The 26497-nt window shown below is 66.6% G+C and overlaps 1 protein-coding gene across 1 annotated transcript in view; it reads right to left on the bottom strand.

Annotated features, from left to right (window-relative positions):
- BAHCC1 (BAH domain and coiled-coil containing 1) overlaps nucleotides 1–26497 on the bottom strand; it is a 54749-nt gene that overhangs the window by 21310 nt on the left and 6942 nt on the right. The window contains exons 2-3 of the mRNA XM_036268675.1: nucleotides 10362–10541; nucleotides 913–1035 (exon numbers count right to left, since the gene is read on the bottom strand). Coding sequence (XP_036124568.1) covers nucleotides 913–1035; nucleotides 10362–10541 — 303 coding nt within the window. The remainder of the gene's footprint in view (nucleotides 1–912; nucleotides 1036–10361; nucleotides 10542–26497) is intronic.

Here is a 26497-nt window from a genome sequence, read left to right on the forward strand (position 1 = left end):
TCACGCATGGGGGGTGGTCAAGGACCCCTCACCCTCACCCTCACACTCCCTCCAGGCCCCATGAGGCCTGTGTCCCAGTTCAAGTCCATACCACTGGCCACCCACCGAAAACGTAGCAACCAGCCCAGCCTCTGCCTCCTGGGCACCACCCCAGGGAGAGCGCTCTAAAATGCAAATGAGAGAACATCCACTCAGGACAGGGCACCACGGCCTCCGGCCACGCCCTGCACCTGTCCCATATTCAGGGGCACGTCCCCTGCACCCCGTGGGCTCCTAGACGGGATCCGCCGGAGGTGCTTCTGTGCACGCGTGCACCCCAGTGCTCCCGCCTCCTCTCAGCCCCACAGGCTCGACTTCTCATCAGCAGAACCCCAACCTCGGCACCCCCTCCAGGGACACCTCCTGCCAACAGGGTGAGAGCCCCTCCTCTGTCTGCGGGGGCAACGCTGTGCCCCAACACATGCGCCCCGAGGTGGGGTGGGGCGAGGCCTGGCCTCATGCTGCCCAGTGAGGCGGGACCTGCAGGCTTCCCCGCCACCCCCACTGAGCACCCTGGCCTGAGCTGCCCTGGGACCCTTGGCGGCCGGGGGTAGGTGCAGGGCAAGGCCAGGTGCTGAGGGAGCTGCGCACGACCCCCTTGGGTCGAGGTCATTTGAGAGGTCTCCACCTGAGCACGAGAGCTCCAGGGAGCACGTCTGGGTCTCAGTTGCTTGCCTGACCCCGGCAGACCTGCTGCTAAGCTGGGGTCCTGGCACCTAAAGTCTAAATTCTCCAGGGACCTAAGAAGCCGTCCCACCTCTCTCCAGACCCAGAGGGGTGGGTCCACTGGGCTGGCCAGCCCCGCCCACCCCTCCAGGATGCCCTGCACCCCAAGCCCTGCACAGCACCCCCAGCCCCCATGCCAGCACTTGCCTTTTTGGGTTCCATAGAAACGGTGTTGTCCATAGAGAACGTTGCTGTTTCCATGGTGATCCAAGTGGCTCATGGGTAGGAAGGTGGATGCCAGACTCCCCGAAAATCTGGGGTACCCTGGAGCTAGAAAAACAAGGGGGCCAGCTGCAGAGGCACCTCCAGGCCGCGGCCCACTTCTGCCCTGACCCCAGAGACCAGAAGCCGGTGGTGGCCCAGGAGCGACAGACACCCGTGGGGAACCAGCCCATCAATACATCATATTAACTCTGACTCCACGACACCGTCCCTCCATGCAGCTCAAATTGAACTGCTGAGGGCTGGGAGTGAGGGGAGGGTGCCGCAGGGCACCCAGTTCTCTCCCGGTGGCACTCGGCAGCGTGGGCTCTGGGCAGTGCAGCCGAAGGAAGGGGGGAAGGGGGGAGGGGACGCAGGTGGGGAGGGGACGCAGGGGACAAGGCCCGCACAGCGGCCTTCCCAGCACCAGCCACGCTCCCAGCCAGAGCCTGGGGCCAACACCGCCTCGGGCCACACCGTCTGACCGGCCCTGAGTTGCGGGCAGCTGGGGTCCGAGGCCCACACCTGGGCTGCCCACACCTTGCTGGAGGCTCCAGGCACTGGGCTCTCCACCGGCCAGGCCTCCTCTGCCCTCTGAGATCTGCAAAGGGAGCTGGTCCCCAGCAGGGGTGGCCTCACCCACCGCGAGTTCCCTGTGCGGCATCGCAGTCCTCAGACCCTCCCTGGCCCCTTCCAGTCGAGCCAGCAGGCCCCTCTGTCACACTGAAGGGTCTAGCTGGCCGGCCCCGCCCTGCTCAGGAGTGTCAGCCACACGCTGGAACCCAGCCCCAGCTGCTGGCCTTGGGCCTTGGCAGGCTCCAGCCACGGGACACACACCCTGCCTCCCAGAAGGGGTGAGGACACACAGACGTAACCTGGGTCTGGGAGGCCAGGCATGGGGAGGGGTGGCCTGTCCGCTGGCTGCCCAGAGCCACCAGTCCCCCGGAATGTGGCCCTTCCCTGCTGGTCCTTCCACGCCGGACCCAGAAGGCAGAGGGGTGGCTGAGTGACCACCTACGCTGGGGCAGGCAGGGCCCATGGAAAACAGGCCCTAGAGGAGTTTCTCTTGGGGACCTCATGATTGTCCCAAGACCCCACGATTGTACTGGCTACTGGGAACAGCTTCCTATCTAGCCTCTGGGCCATCTTTGCTGTGACAAGGGGGCAGGAATCCCAGGGCTTCCCCAGGAGCCGTGCCCAGGGGCTGGGAGAGGGAGGGGCTTGAGTCCTGGGAGAGGGAGAGGGGTGAGGGAGGGAGGGGGTGAGGGAGGGAGGGGGAGGAGGAGGGGGAGGAGGAGGGGGAGGGAGGGCCCTGCCTCCATGACAAGAAAGTGAGCCACACTGCTGTTTCAGTGTGTGTCTCTAGGACACCTCGTGGCTGAGCACACCACAGAACACATCTGAGAAACACCTCCAGAAGGGACAGGCCCAGAACCTCAGGACCGACCTCCAGGCCCACACAGCGTCCGAGGGCCCGGGGCATGGCCGGTGGCCTGAGGCTGGCCCTACGGATGCTGCTGTTAGATGAGGGTGGAGGCCGGTATGGCAAAGGCACCATCTCGGTGCCAGGGAGCAGCTGGGCATGCATGGGGGCCCACCCTGGAGCCCGGGGTGAGCACCAGGGACCCGGGCCCTCGGCAGGGCGGCTGTGGGACCCAGCTCAGCGGTAGGGACAGCCTGGACCGCGTGCTGCAGGGCAGAACTCGAGTGGGAAATGGTCAGACGTCTAACCAGGCGCTCTGGGATCCGCCAGTCCAAGTGGGGTGTCCTGCACCCCGATCCCGGCAGGCCCTTCGGCAGTGACAGGTCACCATTCAGTCCCTGATGCCAGGCAGGGGTCCGAGATCCCACAAGCTCGAGGGACACCCCGTGGAGGCTCGGGAGGGGTCCTCGCGCGTGAGGTTCCCAGCTGGCGCCCAGGCCCATCTGAGGGCTGGGGCGGCGCCTGGTCCCACCCTGGCAGTGCCGGGCGCGGGCCGGGCCCACAGAGCCTGGCCCACTGGTCGGTGTGTGGACACATCTGGAGCAGATGTTCCCCAGCTTGAACTCGGCTCCGGAAGCCTTAACAAAAGTGGCCGGGGCGGGGGCGGGGGCGGTGGGAGGGGCGGGCAGGGGCCCTGTGATTCCTGGGGAGCACGAGCCCACAGCTGTCCCCCTTTAACTGGCTGCTGTTAAACGTTTACAAGGCCTCGTTTTGGTAAACAGAAGTCTGTAAATTCTTCCTTCCCAGACTCCATTTCCCAGGCGAGGACCCCCGTGACCCCTCGGGAGGTCCGGCCTCCCGCCCCCGGCCCCCGGGGAAGCAGGCATTCGGCGGCCCAGGGGTGGGTGGGCTCCTTCCTGCGGGCGCCCTTGGGGGCGGAGGGAGGGGCTGGCCTCTCCTTGGCAGAAAGGCTCCATCTGCGGAGGCCCCACCTCTGGCCCCAGGAGGGGACGGGCTGGGAGAGGGGAGAAGAGATGGGGGAGGGGAAGGCTGGGGCAGGGACCCAGGAGAGGGGAGAGGCCCTCCCCGCCTGGCCACAGAGAGGCCTTTCTTTTCCCAACAGAACCCCACTTTCTGAATTGAGGAAGAAAATAAAAAATGAACTTTGTGGATCCTAGCAGCTGTCTGAGACCAGGTCCTTGAAGGGCCATCTCAGAGGACAATGGGGCATCTCTGGGGAGGGCTCGGGGCACCGGGGGCCCAGGGCAGGGAGAGGGCTTAGGAGCAGGGCAGCTACAGACACGGGGTGGGGGCTGGACACCCCGGGACCCAGGCCCAGAGCCCCTAGAACTACAGCGCCTCGGGGCAGCGTGGGCCAGCACCCCTCCCAGACTGGCACCCCTGCTGAGGTTGGGGCCACTGTGATCACCCTAGTGCACAGGTGGTACCTGCGGCCAAGCCCCATCCCGAGTCCCGGAGCCCCCTCGAGCCCTAGGAGAGGTCCCAGGCTGAGTGGATGCGTCTGGACGCCCCCACCCCCCACCGCTAAGTGGCTGGGACACGCAGCCCAGTCCCATGACCTAAGTGACAAGGGTGGAGGGTGTGAGGTGAAGTTCTCAGTGCCTGACGGGGAGCAATGGAGCGAGGACCAGCACCCCGACCTTCGCGGGCTGGGCACGGCAGCAAAGGCCAGGTCCCTGGCTGCTCCCTCATCCCTGCCAAGCCCAGGAAGGTCAGGGGTGCGGGGGGACAGGGCAGAGAGACAGGGTCTGAGGACAGAGAGGGCAGGAGGGTGGGCAGGGTCACTTCGAAGGGGAAATAGAAGAGGGGGGCCATCCTGTCCCCCACCAGAGAAGGGAGGGTACATGGGAGGACCCAAAGCACACCGCCCAACAGGGGAGGGGGAGGGGGAGGGGCCAGCACCCTGACACCTGCCCTCCTTTCCAGAGGGGTCACTGCCCCAGCCTCTGCGGGTTGTCTGCCTCACCTCCCCGGCAGCCCCTGATGTCCGAGACCCGCGGGCCTCCAACCAGCACCCAGACCAGAACCTCTCACAAGGTGGAGGGACAGGGACCACCCTCCTGGGTCTCTGAGGCTGGGAGGACATTTCAGAGTGCTCCTGGCCAGGTCTGGGGGCAGGGAGCGTGGCCAGCCAACCAGAGGATAGGATTCGCTGGGGTTCAGGAGCCCTCCCGTGGCAGGGTCACCCAGAGCGCCCCCCCACCCCGTTCCACAGGCTCAGCAAACCCTGCAGGGGCCTGACGGACACAGCTCCAACCAGCACCCCCGGGTCAGCCCACACCAGGAGGGCGGCCTTGTGCAGTGGGTGTCCCTTGCCTCCCACAAGCCACCAGGACAGACCGCATCTGTCACCTGGAGGGTGACACCCACACGGATACGGAGGCGCGAACCGTGAGAAAGTTCTCCCCGCTGCGGAGATCCCGGGCCCAGCATCAGGCCCGAGGGCGGCTCCCACAGTGCCTGGCTGAGCCCCACCGCTGGGCAGGCTCAGGGAGCTGGGACGGACCATCTCCACTGCCTGTGAGACAGTGAGGTCCCCTCTCCTCTGGGCCAGGCTCACCCTCCGGGGCTCAGCAGTAGGGAAAGCCCCTCCGGGTGGAGCCCGAGCAGACCCCCTTCTCCCGCCCACCCGGACAGATCCTACCCTTCCTCCACCCACAATGATCCCCGAAGAGACACCTACGAGACACCGGCCTGGGCAGAGGGCCCAACACCAGACACTGACCGGGTGTCTCCCATGTCACACCCCTTTCACTCGGTGCACAAGTCTGCTCAGGGACAGTGGCCACCCAGACGCGAGGCCGGGAGGGTCCCGAGGCCACATCCACCTGGAGCTCCCTAGTGCTGTGATCGGCTAGCAATGTCTGCCCTGGGGGCAGGTGGGCCAGCAGGACACTTGCCATCCCTGCTGTCTCCCCACGTTCTCCCTGCCCTTGGCCAAACACTGCTGTTCCAGCCATCGGCCCTCACACTGGTGCTCAGACCCCAGGCCAAACACTGCTGAGCCCAGTGAGTCCCCTTCTCTGGTTGGGCTGGGCCTGGAAGGTCCCACGGCTCGGCCTTTCACAGTCGGGGGCTCGGGCCGGAGTGTGCTCACGTTGGTTCCGGTCTCATTCCGTCCGTGGGGTGGGGCCAGCGTGGCGGCCTGCGGGGTCCTGGTTGAGGTGCACGGGCACTGACTCTGGTGCCCCAGGTGCAGGGCCTGGCAGTCTGCTCCTGGCTGAGAGGAGCTAAGAGCCAGGGGACCGTGCCAGGCTCCCGAGGGCGCCTCTGGAACAAGAGCCCTGGGCGGCCTGCCCAGGATCCGGGCGGCCAGTGGACAGTCCCAGGCTCCTGGCAGGTGCTCCTCGGGGAGGAACAGAGCCCAGGCCACAGAGCAGAAGCTGACCTGTCGGAAGGTTGGGGCCCCAGGCTGCTGCAGACCTCAGCTGGGGAAATACTGACGTTTCAGAGCTGGGAGCCAGGAGCAAGCTGGCATGACCCCCAAACCTTCGTCAACATCCCACACAGCAGCCCAGCTGCCAGGGTGCTCGGCTCTGCCCTGCCCGCCCCGCCCAGACCTCCTGCCCAGGCCCTCCTGTGGCTCAAGCCCTTGGATAAAAGCATTCTGGACCAATGCAGCTCATCGTGCCTGGGGGATCCAGGGCATGGGGGCCGCGGGGGCCACGGGAATGACCCAAGCCGCCCACACAGAGGCGTGGCAGGCAGATGCCTCTGGCCAGGCAGTGACACGGGCCTCTCCCACCCGGGCAGACCCAGGACTGCCCACACACATGCCCCCGCAGCAGATGTCCACCCAGCAGGGCGCCGAGGCCCCGGCCAGCAGCGAACAGGGACCTGTGAGACAGCGGGACACGGGCAAGTGCTCAGGGAGACCCCCACTGGGTGCTGGTTGTGCTGCCCGCACCATGGAGGGTCTGGGCGGCTGTTCTGCTCCATCCGGTTTGCAGATGGGGAAACTGGCTCAGTGGTGCCTCGGATCTCCCAGCCTCCAGCCAGGCACCAGTGACGAGGTCCCTGCAGCCTCTGGCTGTGAGGATGCCCCTGGCAAGGGGCAGGGCCTGGGGCCTTTCCCAACCCTGACTCCCCACTGCCCACAGAGCACGGTGCAGCTGGGGGGATACCTGAGGCCACCCTGGGCCAGGAATGGGGTAAAATGACGTCCCCCTGAGGGCCACAGGTGTGCCGCCCGGCCTGACCTGGAGCCAGACACTGGACCTGAGGCCCCTCCCTGCCTCAGGAACCAGGCTAGGCCGTTGGGGCTGGCACAGCGCCCTCTGCTGGGCACTGGCCCATGGCGATCAGGACAGGACCCAGCGGTGGGGGATTGGGGGCCTCACAGCCGGAGGCAGGCAGGGTGCTGCCAGGGGCCAAGGGCACGGGCAGGGCAAGGAGGCTGGTGGCACAAAGCCCTGAGAAGGCTCTGGAGGGGACAGAGGTCCCGACAGGATGGTCCTCCCTCTGGCTATGATGAAAGTAGCTGGGGGGGTCTGTCCCTCCTGTATTGGGTTCCAGGGAGCTTGGGCCCACACTGTCCCCACTAGCCCATGGGAAGGGGACAGGTGGGCAGGACCAGGGTGCTGCACAGACACTGCGTTCCCTTCACAGGCGGCCGGGGAGGGGACTGGGCGCCGATGGTCAGTGGTCCTGTGGGGGCAGATTCAGGGGCCATTTACGCTGCCAGGAGAGGGAGGAGGGCTGACCGGGCGGGGAGGGAGCAGGGTCCAGGCGGGGAGGGCAGTTCTGGAGGATGAGCTGGGGGAGCCAGGAGAGCCCCCGAGACCACACAGAAGTGCTGGCCGCTGGGTGGGACTTCTGTCCCCACACAGACGTGGTCCTGCCACCCGCCTGCTCCCAGAAGCCCTGACCAGCCCTAAGGTCTCAGAGGGGCAGCTGGTGGGGAAGTCGGGGGGTGGGCTGGGAACAGCCCCTGTGGCCACCAGCCGGCCCTGACGGAGAAGTGGCGGAGGGGAGGGCGTGCGAGGGGAGGGCGCGGCTCCCTGGCAGGCCCAGGCGGCCTTGGCACGTGAGCCCACTGCGGCCCACAGCTCTCCCTCCAGGTGGCACAAGAGACCAGGAGTAGCCCAGGCCTTGCAGCCCGGGGCTCAGCGCACCCCTCCCAGCGGAGCCCCCAGGAACAGAATCCGCTTTCATCAGCCCTGTGGGTGGTCCTAGCCAGGCAGCTGGAGGGTGGGGTGCAACGGAGAGGGAGGGGCTAGGCTCCCTGACAATAGGACCAGCTGTGCTACGCCCCCGCCCCAGCCGGACCCACAAGGAAGCTGGCTGGACACTGGCTCACCCAACCCTGGCCAGTTCTACCTCCCACCTCCTCCCTAAGCCCCAGAAGGGAATGTCCGGCCTCTGGCAGGACCCCTCACTTGGGTAAGCCTGGGGGGCCAGGGACATTCCCCCAGCTCTGGGCCCCTCCCCTGCACTCCAGCTGCCCCCCAGGGATGGCCCGGTCCAATGGAGAGGTGGGGGCCTACCTGGAGTGTGGGCACCTGGGCCCATCCTCAGCACCTGCCCCCACTAACTGCTGCAAAGATGAGATCCCCTCCAGAGCCCTAGCCCTGGCCAGGCTCTGGGGCACCCGCCTTCTGCCCCTCCTGCGGCTGGTGGAAGGAAGGGATGGGTCAGGGTGAGAGACTGTGAGCCTCCCGGGCAGCCCATGTGCCTGCCGGCCCCCACTCTCCAGCCGTGTCGCGTGCCCCCGCCCCCCCTACACGGCAGACAAACAGGCCCGGGCATGCGGGGGTCCAGCTGGCACCCAGTCAAACGAGCAGCCAGGCACGCTGCCAGGGCAGCCAGCCAGCCAGCATTGCCACCACCCCCGCCGCCGCTCGCCAGCCTCTCTGCGCTCGCAGCACCACGTGGGCTGTGAGCCGGCTGAGCGGGCGGAGGGCAGGGGAACCCCCGCCGGAAGGGGATCCCGGCAGGACAGCTCTGCTGGAGGCACAAAGGGCAGGCGGCAGGGGTCCACTGAGGCACCGCTGGCAGGTGTATGTGGCCGTAGGGTCCCCAGGGTGGACACTCACGAGCTGACCTCAGGGGGGCCCCACACTCACCTCCGACCCCCTGTTCTGGAGCCTGGGAGGGTAGCTCCTGTGCCCACCCAAGCTCACCCACCAAGCCCACTGCCTCAACGCTCGAACTCTGTACGCTCGAACTCTGTGGGGTGTCTGCCCAGGAGGCTCGGGGCTGGGGGTCGGACAGATGACTGTGAGCCTTGGAGCTGGTATGGGGAGGAACCCCTTGGTGTGACCCAGCACCTGCCCCTCTCCCTGCCCAGGCTGCCCCTGCCTTGAAGGGGCTGCCTCTCCAGGGCATAGGACGGGCAGGGGCAGGACGGGACACAGGCCAGGGGCCACCCCACACTGGCCTCCCGCCCCCCCAGGTGGACTCCCTTGGGCTGCGGCGGAGGGCGGTGGCTGCCCCAAGCCCGCCAAGGCAGCCGTTGGTTCAGGGGAAGTGAGTGGAGGCTGTTGAGGGGGCCTGCAGACCGCCTCCCGCCCACCCTCCCAACAGCCCCCAGGAGGGCAGGACGGGGGGCACCTTCTTCCGGGGCCCTGGGGCAGGTGGCCCTGCCCACAAACTGCCATCCGTGCTGGTATGGTCCCCAAGGAGGGACAGAGCGGCTGCCGCTCCCAGGCCCCTTCCAGGGACCCCTACCCAGGGCGGGGAAACCAAGTCAGCGGCCTGGTGTGCCTGCACACCTGTGGCTGGGGCAGACAGACAGCGGCCGTTATTTCGGTTGAGGTGGCCCCCAAGGCGGCTGCAGGCCGCCCCTGCCCCTCGGGAGTGTGCCGCAGACGCAGTGGGCAGAGGGCCGGGACAGGCAGGTGGGCCCACAGCACGGCCCAGACCCGGCGGCACCGGGCTCCTTCCGGAGCGCAGGCTCGGGAAGTGGGTGGGGGAGGTGGGCCTGGGCCAGGACCCCTGCTCTGCCCACCTGGGTCCTCAGGGCCGGGGCCTCCCCTCCACCCGGGAAGAGGGCTGGTCCTTATCGCCTGCCCAACATGTGCGCTCCGCACAGTGCTTAAAGCCCAGATTAGTGTAACAACTGTCCCTCACTCGTCACCTGTCCTGTTTGGAAAACAGCCCCTTTCTTGTCGCACAAAGAGAGGTTTCTTTCGCTCTGCAGCCGCGCGGGGCCCTAATCTCCCGCCTGGAACGCGGCGCACGGTGTGTGTAGGTCCGCGCTCTGCAAACACAGGGCCCGCCGCTCGCTCGCTCGGCCGTCATTGAGTTACAGAGGTGCCGGTGCCAGGAGCGGAGAGCCCTCTGTGCCCGCTGCCAACTGCAATTACCTCTCCGCGTGCCAGCCGCCGCTGGGCTTAACCCCTCTCATGCCGCGGGGGACAGGGTGGCCAGCGGACACCAGCCACGGGCCCAGGGCCACCACCCACGTCCTCGTGCCAAGGCTGAGCAGTGGGGTCCTGGAAGCCCTCGCATGGCCTCCAGGGGCCCTTCTGCCTCCAGCCACATGTGTTCCTAGGCACCTACTGTGCACACAGCGCTGTCGTCCCCAGGAGGCTGGGGCCTGGGAGGGGCTCTGCCAGGCCAGGGCCCGGGGTGGCAGCCACGGCATGATGACAGCTCCCTCCCGGCACCCCTCCCAGCTGGCACATCTGGAGCCCACGCCTCCCCGAGTCTGGGGTGGGCGCAGCCCAGGGCGGAGGGCGCAGTCCAGCCTGACCAGCCCAGCTGTGTTCCACATTTCCTCGGCTCCCTGGAGCCCCCCTGGCCCCGCCTCCCTCCCTTCCCCCGCCCATCTGCGAGCACATCTGGCCAGGACCACTGCCTGGCAGGCCCACCCCCTCTCCAACCAGCTACGACCTCTCCCACGGGGCTTCCGGGAGAGGGAGGCAGCCCCGCGCAGAACCCTCGGCACAGCGGGGCGCCCACTGCGTCACCCTTGGCCTGGGCACCCCAGCTGGTCACTCTGACTTACCTTCGTGGGAGTGGGAGAACCAGATCTGGGAGGTGGCGGGGTGGGAGCCGCGGTAGGCCTGCTCCGAGGGGGAGGGTGTGGGGCCGCTGGCGTGCGCGGAGGCCGCTGAGCCCAGGCTGCCGGTGAGGAAGCTACCCATGAAAGAGGAGGCCGGCGAGCTCCCCATCAGGCGGCTGCTGGCTGTGGGCACAAGAGCAACAGTCAGCCTGGGCAGGGACAGCACCTCCGCGGAGCCCGCAGCACATGGCTCTCAGCCCCCAAGCTCCCTGGGGTTTTATCTTCAAATGTCCAAGAAACCTGGACGGCAGAAGCTGCCCACTGGGATCCCCGGTGGTCATGCTCAGGGTCTGGAGGCCCCAGTTCCCTCCTGTGACCACAAAGCCTCAGGAATGGCCCCTGTATTAACACCCTCACCACCCAGGTGCCAGGTCTGCTTGGGGCCCATGGCGGACAGACTGTCCAGGGGACAGCCTTCCGGCAGGCAGAGTCCCTGGCTCCCGGGCCGCCTGGCCTTGGGACCTGCCAGAGTGCTTTGTCCACAGCTCCCGGAAAGGGTGGGCCCCGCAGTCCCTGGCCTCTCCCCTCAATGGGGCCTCGACCTCCTCCTCGGTCCAGTTAACTGGCTCATCAGATGGGGGTTCCCAGCTCCAGGTGAGCAAGAGGAGAAACTGAGGCAGGGGAGGAGGGAGGACAGGAGGAGGCTGAGGACGGAGGGGTACGGATCTGCTTCTATGTCCCCCTGTGGCTCAGGTCCGGTCTCGACCAGGCCAGCATGGAGCCGCAGTCTCAGCCCAGGACACTTGTCACTGCCCAGCCGACAGGCTCCGCGCCTACTGGCCCAGCTCCCCGTGCACACCCTTCCCCACTGTGTCCCTGCTCTGCCCAAGGCCAGTGGCCAAGGCCAAGCCGAGGGAGCCTGGGTTCCCATGGAGCCGGTGACTTGTGCAGGGAGAACAGGCCCGACACCCAGCACCAGGGGCAGCCCAGTGCCTGGTGGGTGGTCCCAGGCCATGTGCTTGGCCCCACCCAGCAGGACCTCATCACCGCCCCATCTGCAGTGAGCTTGGCCTGGGACGGCCCGGGCGATGGGCAGCAGGGACCTGAGGGTGCTGCCCACTGGGCTGAGTGCAGGACCTGTCAGGGTGTGCAGGGTTTGGGGCCCTGGAGGCTGCAGGCCCGGCCCAAGGTGAGTCAGGCAGCTGTTTCCCAGCCTGGGAGGCAAGGAGAGTTTGTAAATTTGTGACGCCTCATCCAGCCCGGCGTGGCCCTGGGAGCTTCCCAGACACAGGGTGACTCAGCAGAGAGGCGGGAGGCCAGAGCCGGGGAGAGGGAGGGGCTGCCCGTTGGGGACCCTGGCAGCTTCCCCCCTCCGCGCTGTGTGAACGGGCGGCTACGTGGAAGTCAGGGGCCTCTCCTGGGCACGCCACAGAGGGAGGGCCTGTCGTTGCTGGCCGGGGACTAGAGTGTGAGCTGACCTCTGTGGTGGGCCGCAGGCAGACCCTGCGAGGACCCGGGCAGGGGGCGAAGGGGCCCAGGAGCCAGGGACTTCCCGGACCGCAGGGCGAGGACTGCATGGGCCCAGGCCAGACCGCAGGCACGTCCAGCCAGGGAAGGGGATGCTGGGCTGGGAAGGGAGCGGTGGCCTCCCAGGCGGTGGGTGGAGCAGGGCGGAGGGGAGGGCAGGCCCTGCGGGGCTCAGAGACCCTGGGAGGAGGCATGCCTGTGGCATGATCGCAGCCTCTTCCGGCCTCACCCAGGCCGCCCCAAGTCCCCCAGGCCTTCCGCCCCCACACCCCCCGGAAAGTCCCTCATACCCTGCTCCTCCAGGGGACAGTGGGAAGCAACCGAGTCCAAACGCCGGGTCTGGAGACGGGATTTCTCCAGGAGCCTGGCCTGAGAACCCCACACCTTCTCTGCTCCCACACCACGGTGGGGGGCTGGCCCAGGCCCCGGGCCGGTCCCCAGGGCCCTCTGCTCCTCGGAGCCAGGAAACCCAAGGCTCAGAGGTGGCTCCATCAGAGGGTCTCGCGCAGGCAACCTCTGAAGACCCTCGACTCAGGCCCCCAAGGGTCACCACCTAGGGCGAGGGCGGGTGCGGGGGGTCTGACCCAACTGGATCCTTAAACTGGACAATGGGAATTGCTCCTGGCCTTGGGTGGGGACTCTCATGGGTGCCCTGTTCTGACACCATCCCAGAAGGGGGTTCCCCTGCGTGGGGCCTTTGGGTGCGGTGGGGGTAAGCCAGAGCTCAGCCAGCCTCGGTCTTGGCTCCATGAAACAGAGGACACGCCAGTGACAGGCTGTGCTTCCTGCTGTGGCCTGTCCCCTGACTTAGGGGACCCTCTCGGGGTGCTTCCTTACAGCTAGCTTCCCCAAGTCCACAAGGCGGTGTGGGGAATGAGGGGGCAGGGCAGGGTTCTAGGCCAGCCCCTCCCAGCCCTCTGGCCTCAGTCCTGGGGTCCCCGGGCCCAGCCCCTCCCGACTACGTGGGGACCCGCAGGGGTCCGCAAGTGTCCCACCTCCGGCTGGGCCATCCCCTGGGGGTCTCCACTCCTTTCTACATTCAGACAGGAGCCCTGAGGCACAAAGATTACTTTTCTACACGTTTGTTACAAAACGCTCAAGCAACAAGGCTCCCGGAGTGCACCATGGGAGACTGCGGTGCCCGGGTAGCACCAGAACCCCCGCCCTCGGGCCGGTCCTGCCAGGGGTTCTCACTCCCCGACCAGCGGGCCAGCCCTGAGGGTGCAGGCGCTGGGCTGGCAGGAAGCCAACGCTCTGCCGCCGCCCCCCAGCCCGCACAGTGGAGCCCCGGCATCCCTGCTCTGAGGGTCCTCTGCCCTGCACCGTCCTGGGCTAGGGGGGCTGGAAGCAGAGACGGTCCTGCAGGCCTCCCCGGGCAGGCTCCGCGGTGGGGGTGTCGGGGAGGAGACTGGACACAGTGTCCCGGTTCCCATTGTCACCTCCACCTCCGAGGAGTTTGGTGATGGCACCGTGCCCAGCCAGCAGAGCCATGGCAGACCTGGCTGCCACCTCCCAACCCCGCCCGCCGACCAGTAGTCAGCCCCAGACAGAGCCTGAGCAGAGGCGGCCTGGGCCCGGGCCAGGGCCGGAGCCGCGTGGCCAAGTCTGGCTGGGGACTGGGCAAGGTCCTTGCCCGTGGAGTGCCGCGGTCAGCGGCCCGGGAGGGGCCGGAGGGAGCCCCGCACGGCAGGGAGGGACCCCGAGGCCGGCACTGTCTGCTCCGGGGGCTTTACAAGCCTCAGACTAATCTGTGACCCCGCTGTCCCAGGTGGGGGGCCGCCCTTCGGCTGGCAAAGGAATGGGGCACCGTGAGTCTGGGCCTCCGAGTCCTAAGTGCCCGGGCTGGGGTTTGAACGAGGCCTGTCCTCTCCAAGGCCACCAGGTCCCCTCCAGGGTGCACGGTAGGGTGGCCATGCCACGGGCTGTCTCAGCGCACGCTCAGGGTGATCTCGGAGAGGGGCCTGAGCGCCGTGTGAGGTGTTGGCAGGCCCCTGGGCGGGCCGTTCTGTGCTGGGAGCAACCCCCTGCCGCCGCCTGGCCAGCCCAGCCGGGCTTGCAGCCCCAGACACGGCTCCAGCCACAATCCGGCTCTGCCTCAGCTCTGCCCAGCGCACCACGGAGGCTTGGCCCAGGCCCCAGGCTGGCTGAGAAAACCGCTCCGGAAGCCAGCCCGCGCGGGAGGCCTGCTTGACACCCCCTGGTGGCCCAGCTCCTCAGCACGGCCCCACTCCCGGAGCCTGTGTGTGCCCACAGCCCGGGGCCCGGACAACCGGACCGGGAGACAGGCTACCTGGACCCTGGTAGTGGCAGCTGCTGCCCTCCTGGCTGTCCTAGCTGGACGGAGCTGGGCTGGAATGTCCTGACACCTGGACAGTGTCAAGTGACCACTGAGCCCAGCCTTTGCCCGTAGGGTCCCTGTGCACCGAGTAGGGCACTGAGTAGGTGGCAGAGGTGGCCCTATGTGGTCAGGCACCGCCAAGGGTCGTGGGGCCTTCTTCCGCCAACCTGTCTCCAGGCCCACCTGCTCGGCCAGGGCGGCAGCAGATGAGGGTGCTCCTGCCGGAGCCCGGGGGCCTCCAGCCCAGGGCCACTGACACCCCTGCACAGGTCTGCATGGCCCCTGCCACAAGCCCAGAGAGGAGGGCAGAGGGGAAGGAGGGGACAGAGGGACGGACAGACGGAGGGACGGCCAGACGGAGGGACGGCCAGACGGAGGCACCGACGGGCCTGTGTGCAGGGAGGTGAGCAGACATGCATTTGTTCTGACGTAAGGGAGCCTCCACGCGGGCGCCCTCCTTTTCTGGAAACCGAAACGGTTGTAAAGGCAAAGAAGGCCTCGCTGAGATGTCGGGAGGCCCCAGGAGCGGTCCCTCCCGCCTCTCAGGCTCCTGCCTCTCGCTCGCTCCCGAAGCCCAGCTGATGGGCTGTTGGCACAGGGCTCCGCTCTGTCTGGCGGCTGCGCCCGCCGCCCGCCGTGCCAGCGCCCACCCTCCCGCTCACACCTGCTCTGGCTCCCCGCTCCCTACAGCACCGTGTCTCCTTCCCACAGCCCCCTGCACAGCCTGCCTGGGTGCTGGGGGCACCTGGTTTCCCCGGAACCACCCCTGGGTCTGCCCACAGCACGAGGGGCGGCTGAGACACTGCGGGAACAGGGGGCCTCTGCGTGTCCTTCCCGGGCTGAGCCAGGCCCTGAGGGAGCTGAGGGCCGGTGGAGAGCGGGGTGTGGGGTGAAGGCAGGGAGAACGGATGTCCATGCTGAATGCCCAAGTGGATAAAGGGGAGAGGCCTCTGTCGGCCTGTTTGGAGGCAGGCGGGCACCCATCTGGTAGCCCAGGGGGTTTGGAGACCAAGCCCTGGAGCGAGGGGTGGCTCTGGGACAGCACCCCAGGAAACCCAAAGTGGCTGCACCCCACTGGGGGTGTGCACCAGTTTGCAGGCTCGGCTCCCAGATCCCGCCCAGGGACTCCCTGCTGGGCTGGAGCCAGGGTGTCGCAGGCGGGGGAGGGGGGATGTGCATGTGCCGCTGGGCACGCAGGCAGCCGAGGCTGTGTAGGGGCACATGCGTGGAGGCGGGTGTGCAGGTGGGCGATGGGCTTGCACACAGGCTAAGGATGTGCACACACGTCTGGGGCTCAGGCTCTGAGTGCACTCGGATGTGCGTGTGCACGCCTGGCTCTGCGCCCCTCTCTGGCCTGGACCCTGGGAAAGGCTCCTGGCCTGGGTTCTGTCCACCACCCTGGCGGCATGGGAGGGGCGTCCCACCGCCTCCCCGACCCCAAGGGTGGGCGCACATCCAGGCTTACCCACGGTGAAAGGGGACCCCTCCGGGATGACCCAACTGCAGCTCCGAGACCCTGACTGCGCCCCTGCTGCCCGGGGTCGCCCCTTCCCAGCCCCCCACCTGCCCAGGCCCCCCCACAGCAGCCTGATCTCTCGTGGAGAAGCCGCTGAGATGGGTGCAAAGCCCTGGACCCCCAGCCTCGCTGGGCAGGCTCTCGGGCCCAGCGACCATCCAGACCTGGGCGCCCTCGACCTGGCCTGCCCGGCACCACTCAGTCTCACAGGACACGGCCCACCCTGCTCGGGAGCCCGGGACGTGACCCGGTGACCCTGGCTGCCATTCACAGCTCCGCGAAGGTGGCTGGACAGAAGGGACCAGCACAGGGAGAGGACGGACAGGAGAAGGGGGCAGTGGGAAGGGGTCAGAGCCACAATGTGGGGGCGGGAATGGGGAGCGGTGGTGAGTCCCCGCCAGCCCAGCCCTGGGGGCCGTGGGGGGGGGGGCGCCCGCCCATGAACATGAGCAAGTCACACAGGAAGTCCCTGTTGGTCAGCCCAGCAGAACCTTCCAGAAGCCCCGGTTGGCCCAAGGGCAGCGTCTCTCAGGCCATAATAGGAAAACTGTGGCTGCCGAGCCACGGGGCCTGGAACGAGGCGGCAGTGACGACGGCCGGCCAACCACCAGCAGCCCAGAACTAATAAAAGAAAAGGAAAAGTCGGATATCAGTCTGGTTCTCATTAAAAGGGTAAATTTAGCCCTTTGACTGGGGGTGGGGGCGGCCAAGGCTCCCCAGTGAGGCCGCCCTCGGACTCAGACTCAGGGCTGAGTGACTCAGAGGGGCCCGGGCCAGATGAGTGGGAGACACGGGTGGGGGAGGGCTGCTTCCCGCCCCCCCAGGCTCCTGTTCTTCACACCTACTCTCTCACACTGTCCCTGGCTGGTAGCCAGCACCTCCCCCTCCAGGACACTCCTGATGGTGGGGACAGGGAGTGTGTGTGGGGAGGTGACCGGGACCGTCAGCTCCACCCCCTCTCAACCCCAGCAGCTGGAGGAACATCCTTCCCAAAAGGAAGGGGCCTCCCTTCCCACCACCTTGAAATAAGTTTGCTGCAGACGGCCCTGGCCTGGACCTCAGACACACATGCACGTACACACACACAGAGGCAGGCATGCACACACAAATGCACTCACACACAGACACGCATGAACACAGGCACGCAGGCGCGAATGTAGGCACAAACATGCATGCCTGTGAACATAGGCACGCACACACACGAACGCAGACACACACATGTATGGTCCCTCAGGGGGCCAGCCCGTCTGGGGCATCCGCCCGGCTCTCCTGGACCCAGTCCTCACAGTCTTGAGCTGACCCTGGAGGTGCCCATCTCAGCCGTGGGCAGCGAGGAAGCAGGCAGCCTGGATGGGGTTGAAGGTCACCATGCCAGGCAGGCTGGTGCACAGGATGGACCCAGGGATCGGTTCACAGGCAGCCCGTCCGGTGCCCGTGGGCAGTGAGTGTGCCCTGCCGGCCAGCCCTTTCCCAGCCACGAAGTGGCCCCCGCTGCGGTGTCCTGAACAACCTGGCACCCTACTGGCACCCAGGGAGAACGGTCTTCCCCCTTCACCCGGCCCCACAAGAGGGAAATCGTGGCTCCAGTGGCAGAGGCCCAGGGACAACACAGCAGGAGAAACGGGTGGGGGGCCGGCGCTGGGGGGAGCCCCTGGGGGCAGGCTCACCGCCACCGGGCGCACTCCCTCCTGTTGATCCATTCACCCCTCATCCATCTGTCCATCCATCCCCGCAGCCATGCCTCCACGGAGCTGAGCACCCATCCACCCCTGCCACACCTGGCCTGGTGTCTGGTGCCAGGTGCGGGGCCCAGGCTAGCCCAGAGCCTCAGCAGCTCACCCCCCTGGAGAAACGGGGTTGGGAGGAGAAACAGGAAAGAAATAGGAAGGGTGGGCTGACTCGGGGTGCCCCAGAGGGGGAGGGGTTTCTGGACATGGCGGGGTGGGCTGACTCGGGGTGCCCCAGAGGGGGCAGGGTTTCTGGACATGGCGGGGTGGGCTGACTCGGGGTGCCCCAGAGGGGGAGGAATTTCTGGACATGGCGGGGTGGGCTGACTCGGGGTGCCCCGGGGGGTAGGGGTTTCTGGACATGGCGGGGTGGGCTGACTCGGGGTGCCCCGGGGGGTAGGGGTTTCTGGACATGGCGGGGTGGGCTGACTCAGGGTGCCCCAGAGGGGGAGGGGTTTCTGGACATGGCGGGGTGGGCTGACTCGGGGTGCCCCAGAGGGGGAGGGGTTTCTGGACATGGCGGGGTGGGCTGACTCAGGGTGCCCCAGGGAGGGGGGAGGGGTTTCTGGACATGGCGGGGTGGGCTGACTCAGGGTGCCCCAGGGAGGGGGGAGGGGTTTCTGGACATGGCGGGGTGGGCTGACTCAGGGTGCCCAGGGAGGGGGGAGGGGTTTCTGGACATGGCGGGGTGGGCTGACTTGGGGTGCCCCAGAGGGGGAGGGGTTTCTGGACATGGCGGGGTGGGCTGACTCGGGGTGCCCCGGGGGGGCGGGGTTTCTGGACATGGTGGGGTGGGCTGACTCGGGGTGCCCCAGAGAGGGGGGAGGGGTTTCTGGACATGGCGGGGTGGGCTGACTCGGGGTGCCCCAGAGAGGGGGCACAGACAAGGCATGGCAATCAGAGGAACACCAGGACATGGCCTTCTGACTCCAGTCCCCGCTGGAAGCCGGACCAGCCGCAGGCCTGGTCAGCGGGCAGCCACCCTCCAGCCTGGCAAGGGGCTGGCTCAGGACCGACCTCGCACCCTCAGGGCCTTGCCCAGAGGCGGAGAGACCGTGGGGAACGGAAACCCCAGGCACCGCGTGCCCAGGAGGAGAGGAAGGTGACTGATGAGTTAAAAGCAGCAAGTGCTTCCTGGGAGTGAGCGCTGACGGCGGACGGGCCCACGCACGGAAAAGCTGCTGCTTCTCAGCAAGTCTGCAGAGCCGAGCGCAGCCAGGCGGAGGGGCCCGGGCTGCCTGCCAAGCCCGTGTCCCGCCAAGAGCGCGACGTGACCGGCCGGGGTGAGACCCAGCCCCGGGGGGACCCCGAGGGAGGACCGGACCTCGGCCTGCCCGACGCCGGAGCCCACGCTCCCGGGTCCCTCCCAGCAGCTGGGGGACACCGTGTGAACCAGGCCCCGGGCAGAGCCTCTGAGAACCACATTCTTGAGTTTCCGGCGGGCCACCCCTCTGCACCCCACCCCTGGCTACTGACAAACCACCCACTCCCTTGGAAGCGGAGATAAACTAGGTTAAGGTGTAAGGACAGTGCGCCCGCATGGAAAGGGAAGAGCACTCTGAGCCCAGCCCACCCCCGGCTCCATCCCCAGGAGGGGGCGGCCCACCGATAGTTCCCTCACTGATGTTTCTCTCTCTCCCTCTCCCTTTCTCTCTCTAAAAATCAACTTAAAAATTCTTTGGAGTCCCGCCCTGCCCAGTTTGGCTCAGCGGTTGGAGCACTGGCCTGTGGACCAGAGTCCCGGGTTCGGTTCCTGCTAGGGGCACGTACACAAAAAAAATCTTTCGAGTCCGGCCAGTGTTGCTCAGTGGTTGAGCATCGACCCTGCACCAAGAGGTCGTCAGTTCGATTCCCAATCGGAGCACATGCCCAGGCTGTGGGCCTGATCCCCAGTGGGGGGCGTGCAGGAGGCGGCCAATCCATGTTCTCTCTCATCGATGTTTCTATCTCTCTCCCTCTCCCTAAAATCAATAAAGGAAAAAAAAAATCTTTAGAAAAAAGTTCGAGGTAAAACTACCATGTTTCTGGAGCGGGGAAACTGCACCCCACAGGCCTGGGGGTCCCCAGGATGCAGGAGCAGCCCTGGGGCAGCAGGAAGGGCGGCCTCCAGCGTGGGGCCCGAGGAACAGCCAGGCCAGGGGAGCCCGCGGGGACAATGGGCTCACAGGGGCCCAGCAGGAGCTTCCAACAGGGAAGACCCAGCGCCCAGCCCTGCATACCCCCAGCCCCTACCACAAGGTGGGCTTGGGGCGGGGGAGGCACGGGGAAGAGCCAGCCCTGGACTTGTGTTCCCAAGGCGCCCCAGATGTGACCACAGAGCAAGCAAGCAGCCTGACTGAGCCTCTGTCACCTGGATCCCACCTGTCCCAGGGGTGGGGGGGGGGACTGGGCCCTGAGCCCCTCTTCCTGTCCACACCCTGGGCTCAGAGCACGTGCCACGTGCAGAAAGGACCCTACAGCTAAAGGCAGGGGTGGGGGTGCTCTGTGCTGGCAGCTCAGGTGGCCCCCCACATGGCCTCAGGGAGTCTAGAGGCAATAAGATGCACCGTGACCCTCCACCACCTGGTCCAGCAGACAGGCCCAGGAGCTCCCCTCTCCCCAGGGGGACCCAGGGGCTTCCCTGGACCTGCATGAACCCCAGGCAGTCAAGGGGGCGCCCAGGTAAGCCCAGGGCACCTGCTGACCTCGCTGGGACAGGCAGCTGGCACGGGAGCAGCGGGAGGAAGCGCGGCCCGGCCCAGATGGCACAAACACCCGATGCCCACGCCGCAGACTGAGCCTGAGCTCGTCCGTTCCACAGTCACCGAGTGTCTGCACCGTGCAGGGTCACCCACCCACTCTGGCCCAGCCGCAGTCCGAGGGAGCTGCAGGCCGCCTGGGCACCCTGGCCTCCGACAGTGGCCCTCGGACCCCTCTGTGGCCCTCTGGCTTCAGCTGTTTTGGGGCCAACTCCTTGGCTGTTGGGGGCATGTCTCAGAGCGACACCCCACAGGTGGTAAGACGACCCTGAGTCCAGCGGACAGCGCTGGCTGACGGAGGGGGACAGGTCCACTGTGTCTGGTGGCCTCCACGGAGCAGAGGGTGGTCGGTCGGTCGGGCTTTCAGAGGGGACAGGCCAGAGTGGAGTCACCTGACGGGATTCGGGAGGGAGGAGGGGGACCGAGCTGGACAAGACGAGACAGAGGCTGAGAGGGAGGGAGTTTTCAGTGGTGCGGCCACATGAAGGAGGCCAGGGTGTGGGGGAGGAGAGAGCCCCCCAAGACCTCCAAGCAGGGAGAGGACAGGGGGCTGCAGCGGGCACCTGGGGGTGGCTGGCGCATGGGGGCAGTTACCGTCTCAGGAGGAGCCCAGATGGACCCTGCCCAAGTGGGGTCAGCAGGTATCCTGGGCCCCCCACTACTCCTGAACCCCACTCTTCACACCTTTATGTAAGGTGAGCCCCCCCAGACTTGCCTCTGTGAACAGAAAACAGCAAAAGTGAGGGGCTTCCCTTCTGAAATTGGGTTACAAAGTGACCCTGGTTGCCGTCTTGCCACCCTGCGGAGAGGCCCCTGAGGGAGGAGCCTTGGTCTCCGGCCAGCCAGGGCCTGAGGCCACGTGGGTGAGCTTGGAAGAGGTCCCCGCAGCCGGGCCCTGAGGAGCTCCCAGCCCCACTGACACCAGGACCCAGACTCCTGCCCACACACACTGGATGATGTCTGTCTGTCTGCGGCTTTAAGCTGCTAAGTCTGGGTCACCTTGTTACACAGCAGTAGCTAACGCGTGTATACAGAGGTCATGGAGCCCACAGGGTGGGGGTTGGCAGCATTTACCATGGGGCTCAGAGCAGACAGGAACCTTCCAGAAGGTAAAGGGGGGACCCGTGGGGGGTCAGCAACTCAGGGAGCAGGTCTGCTTTTGCAGACAATCAGAAAACCAGGTGTGTGAAGCCCTCCACCCAGCCCGGCCAGGCAGCAGCCTTCTGACCCGCAGGACATAGACACACAGATGCACCCCAGCCTCCACACCCAAAACAGCTTCCCCTTCGAGCCAGGCCAGGGTCACTTCAGCCCTTGACCACCACAGGGACAAGCGGACGGGGGAGCCCTGCAGGAACCCTGCACTCTGCCCCCCTTTCGCTGGGCATCCGAAGGGCTGTCTGCCCGGCACCCACCAAAGCCCCTGTCTCACTAATACTGGGATTTACTGAGAGCTCATCGTCAAATCCACGCCAGGTCATAAAGGATGGGAGTGGCCTCGTGGGCACCTTCCTAACCTTTTAGATTTCATCTGTACCCTCACTCGTTAGAGCTCCTTAAGAGTCAGCGTAAAGACGCATTACAATTTAATTTAGGTTTAATTTTGATATTAATTTAAAGTAAATTAAAAGCTTATTTTTAGGAGACCCAAAGGGATGCAAAAAGTCTCAAAAAGGGGACTGGCTTCAGGCAAACTGCCCATGACTGACCCGCTATCTGGGGGGCCGTGGCACGAGGCAGCCGGACAGGCAGGGCAGCTGCCCCGCTGAGCTCCCCGCGCGTCCTGGGGGACTGAGGCCGGTTCCTCTCCGTCCATCCTTCCAAGGGCACGGAGGGCCCCACGCAGGCCAGGGACAAGGGGGTCCTGCCCACCCTTCCTCTGAGGCCAGGAGGTGGGTGGGAGCCCTGGTCTTGCCCTGACCACGCCCACGTCCACACCGGGCTCTGGCTCCCCCACCTGCGGGCCCTGTGGAGTGACCGGGAGCGTGCACCTGGGTCCACACCACTCTGAGTGCAAAGTGCCCTCCTGACCACACACCAAGGCTACCACGGGGCAGGAGCGGGGGTGTGGGTGCTGTGCTGGCAGAGAGGGGTGGCCGGGCTGGAGGGCTGGGGCAGGGCTGGCAAGGGGGCCGGTGGGAGAGAACTAGGGGGGTGTGCAGGCCGGGAGAAGGGGCTGCCAGCCAGAAGGGCTATGTGGAGGCCCAGGGACCACCCAGAGCTCTGAGGGCCGTGTGAGGGCTCCCCGGGAGCAGGGGGATGGAAGGGCCTGAACTCTGAGATGCTTGCAGAGGACACAGGTCAACAACTCCACACCACCCGGGGCCACCTGAACCCCTCCATGCCACCTGGGGCCACCTGAACCCCTCAACACCACCCAGGGCCACCTGAACCCCTCCACGCCACCTGGGGCCACCTGAACCCCTAAACACCACCCAGGGCCACCTGAACCCCTCAACACCACCCAGGGCCACCTGAACCCCTCCACGCCACCTGAACCCCTCAACACCACCCGGGGCCACCTGAACCCCTCAACACAAGCCGGGGCCACCTGAACCCCTGCTGGGCTGCGGGTGAGGTGGAGACAGGCTCTTGGGCTGCAGGAGGGGGGAGGGGGGGGCAGGACGGGAAGGGCCAGCACTGACCTCGAAGTCTGCCGGCCACCTGTGCTGTCAGGACCTGAGTGGCAGAGGACAGAGACAGCATGAAGGGCGGTGTCTGTCAGGGGCAGGGTTTGAGGGGAGGAAAGGGCAGAGCAGAGAGGGTTCTGCCTGGCCTCTGTAGGGCACAGCCACACCTGGGGAGGGTTGGGGTCGGAGGACTGGGAGGGTGATCCCGACAGATGGGCAGACGGGCAGGAAGAGGAGAAACCCCGGGTGCGGCACCCGCACCCGGACAAATCAAAGATGCAAGGGTCTCCCCTAAGCATTCCTTCCCCAGGAGGGCCCTGGTGCTGAGACCCTGCCCCTGGCGCATTTCGGCGGTTGCTTAGAGGCAGAACCACGCCAGGGCTCAGCAGCGCCCCCAGTGTGAGCACCCCCAGGAGGACCCAGGAGCCCCACCGCAGGCAGAGGGCAGCCCTGCCCCTCTGCCATCTGCCAGGGCCCTCTCGCTCTGCCTGTGGACACTGAGGCGCCCAGTGCCCAGCACCCCCAGAACTTCAGAGCAGGGCCGGTCCCCGCCCCCATCCCCATGATGCCAACCCCCTAAAGACCCTAGACACCCCCAGGGAATTCCCACCCGCCGGCCGTCACACCTAAGTTCCCCAGAAGCCAAAGCCCACGCAGCAGAGGGCGAGAGGGTCGGCTGTGCAGCAGGGTCCCGGGGCCCCAGGCAGGCGCCAGGGCCTGGTTCTGCGGTCAGGCTAAGGCCTCAAGGCCCAGGATCTCAACAGGCAGCACAGAGGGGCTGAGGGGCTGTGACCCGTGAGGTGTGGCCCACAGGGTCCCCAGGTCCCTCTGTCTGTCCCCAGAGAAGCAGCCCCTCCTCCCAGGCCCAGGGAAGGTCTTTCCTCACCAGGCCTCTGGGCACATGGAGCGCAGGGTGCGTACAGGTGTGTGCGGCCAGGCAAGCTGACGGGGCATGGGGAGGGCTCCACCCAGAGGGCGGCACTGGGGTCCCACTCGCTGCTCCAGCAAGGCCCACAGACGGGAGACTGGACAGAGAGGACGGCCTCAGAGCTCCTAAGGGACACAGCAGGGACCACCGGCGGCTGGAGTCCGGGGCCCCTCGCTGGCTCACCTGCCCATGGATGGAGAGGTCGCGGGGGAGGGCAGGGCCCACAGCCTTCTCCCCGGGCCCAGCGGCTCTCCCCTGCGCCCTTGCTGTCCTTCAGCTGACTGGCCTCCCAGGCCCTGCCTCTACGGCCAAACAGCCGGCACGAAGGGGCCAGGGCATGCTCCCCCAGTCCCCTGCTCACCTTCCAGAGCCCTGTGACCCAGGCGAGCCACTGGCTTCTGTCCCCAATCACAGGTGCTCATAGTGACGTCAAGGAGTCGCCTGCCAGGGGCCAGGCAAGGGTCAGACAGAAAGGGGCCCCACCCAGTGCCCCCAAAGTCCCTATTGCCCAGTGGACCTCTCCCTGCCCCCACTACCAGGCGCAGCACTGATTGAGGGGACAGCCCACCCAGCCTGTCTGTTTAGCTCTGACACCTCTTATTAATAATTAATTAATTAATTAATTTTCAATCCTCACCCGAGGACATTTTTTTTCCCTATTTATCTTCAGATAGAGCGGGAGGGAGGGAGAGAGAGAGAAACATCGACATGAGAGAGACACATCGACTGGTTGCCTCCCGCACGACCTGACGACCAGGCCTGGGGACGAACCACAACCGAGGTACGTGCCCTTGACCGGAATCGAACCCGCGACGCGTTGGTCCGCAGGCCGACGCTCTAACCGCTGAGCCAAACCAGCCAGGGCGGCCTGACACCTTTCCAAGGGCAGCAAGCGCATGCATCCAGGGAGCCTCTGCAGGTGGTACCTGGCCCTGGGAGGTGGCCACACAGGCTGGAACATGCAGAGGGCTCTGCCAGCACAGACGTCCCAATGTCCCCGGTCGTGGTCAGGCATGGGGGCGGGGTGTCTGGGTTTTCAGTGAGGAGACCCTCCATGTCCCCCTTCCCTTCCTAGCTTAGTTTCCCCGGAGCTCCTCGCTGTCACCCCTAGTTTCCAGTATGGGGGTGAAATCGCAGGAGAAAAACCAAACAGGGCTCTCTTCACATCCACAGGCCTGTGCTGTCCAAGCAAGATGGGCACCAGCAGTCCTGTGGCCCTGCTGCCCTGGGGGGAGGGAGGCCCAGCTCCGGGTCCGAAGGGACACAGGCAGCCCAGGCAAAGGACCCTGGCGTCCCACGGGAAGGTGGCCATGTTGGGGAAGGGCACCACCCCACCAGCAAACTCCGGAGGGGCTGCTGCAAGGCCTGGTGGGACAGACCCTCCCCCAGGGTGCTCAGGTCAGGAGGTCAGGGGGCAGGCAGTGGGGAGACGGGAGGGGGGCACCGTCAGGGCTGTGGAGCCTGCGTGGAGCTGCCCTCCATCTGGGCTACAAAGCAGACTCATTGGGGGTTCCCAAAGGATGTAAGGGGGGACCCAGGACCGACTGGGGATGGGAACCTCAGCTGGGGCCAGGCAGGAGCGCAGGCGGGGGGCACAGCCATTGCGTTTGGGAGCCTGCAGGGACAGTGGAGGAGACAGACATTAGGTGGCAGCTGAGCTAAGGAAGGGGTGAGCTCTCGGGGAGACCCCAGGGAAGGGCTTATGTAGGGATTCCGTGTGGGGACAGGACCCGGCAGCCTGGAGCGGCAGCTGGGGAAGTCCGAGAAAGGTGCCACCGTGCCACGGAGAAGCCAGGGCGGCACTCAGCCGCCGAGCCCTGCCCACGGGGCGGGGGTGTGCCGCCGGGGCCACTGGGGACCTGCGGCTCCGCTCCAGCAGGCAGCCGGAAGCTGAGCGGAGCAGATGGCAGGGAGCAGCTCGGGAAGAGCACACACGCCGCGTGCGGGCAGGCTGGCCGCGGGGCGATCCCTGGAAGGCCCGCGTAGGTGCAGGTGTCGTGAGTGTGAAGACCGGCCCGGAGTGTGAGCGCGCACGCGCAGGGCGGGGCACGTGTTCTCTGGGCACGTGTGAGCTTGGCTGGTGCGTCGCTGCTGGCCCGAGAGGAGGGCGAGTCGGCAGGGTGGACCTCTGCCTCTGACCACGAAGGGGACGGTCACACGGCTGCCCTGAGAGGCTGCCCATCTGCCTGACCGCGCGGCCCCTCCTCCACCCCACACTGCACCCCACCTAGGCTCCAGCTGTCCCCGCCCCCTTCTTCTCCCCGTCCCTCCCGCCTGGTCTGCAATGGGGGCTGTGATGTCTCCCCCACTTGGAGCTGGCTGTGGGAGCCCCAGGAGAGAAGGCCCTGAACGACAGGCAGAGGGGCCCGTGAGACCTGCCTTTCCCGAGAGGATGGCATCTCCCGGTTGAGTTCTCACTTCATGTAGCCAAGGAGGCGCACTCTGGTGGCACTGCCCGCGGGCCACCCTGTGGGGACCCAAGCCCGTGGCTGGGAGGCCTCTGTGGGCAGCTCACCAGTCCTCTGCGGTCCCCTCCCCACCACTTCTGGAAATTTCCAGTGGAAACCAAGGCCCCACGCCCAGGAGGGGAGGGAAGGTCTCACCTGCCTCTGGCTCCAGGCACACGGTGGGTCCCCTTCCCCGGCTCAGAGTCTTTGCCTCTAAAGACACTAGACTCTTTGTTGGGGGGCCTGGGGGAGGGGGCTGGGGGCAGGGAACCCAACCCACCTGTTTGT

This window comes from Molossus molossus, unplaced genomic scaffold (assembly GCF_014108415.1).
Source record: "Molossus molossus isolate mMolMol1 unplaced genomic scaffold, mMolMol1.p scaffold_m16_p_19, whole genome shotgun sequence".
NCBI lineage: Eukaryota > Metazoa > Chordata > Mammalia > Chiroptera > Molossidae > Molossus > Molossus molossus.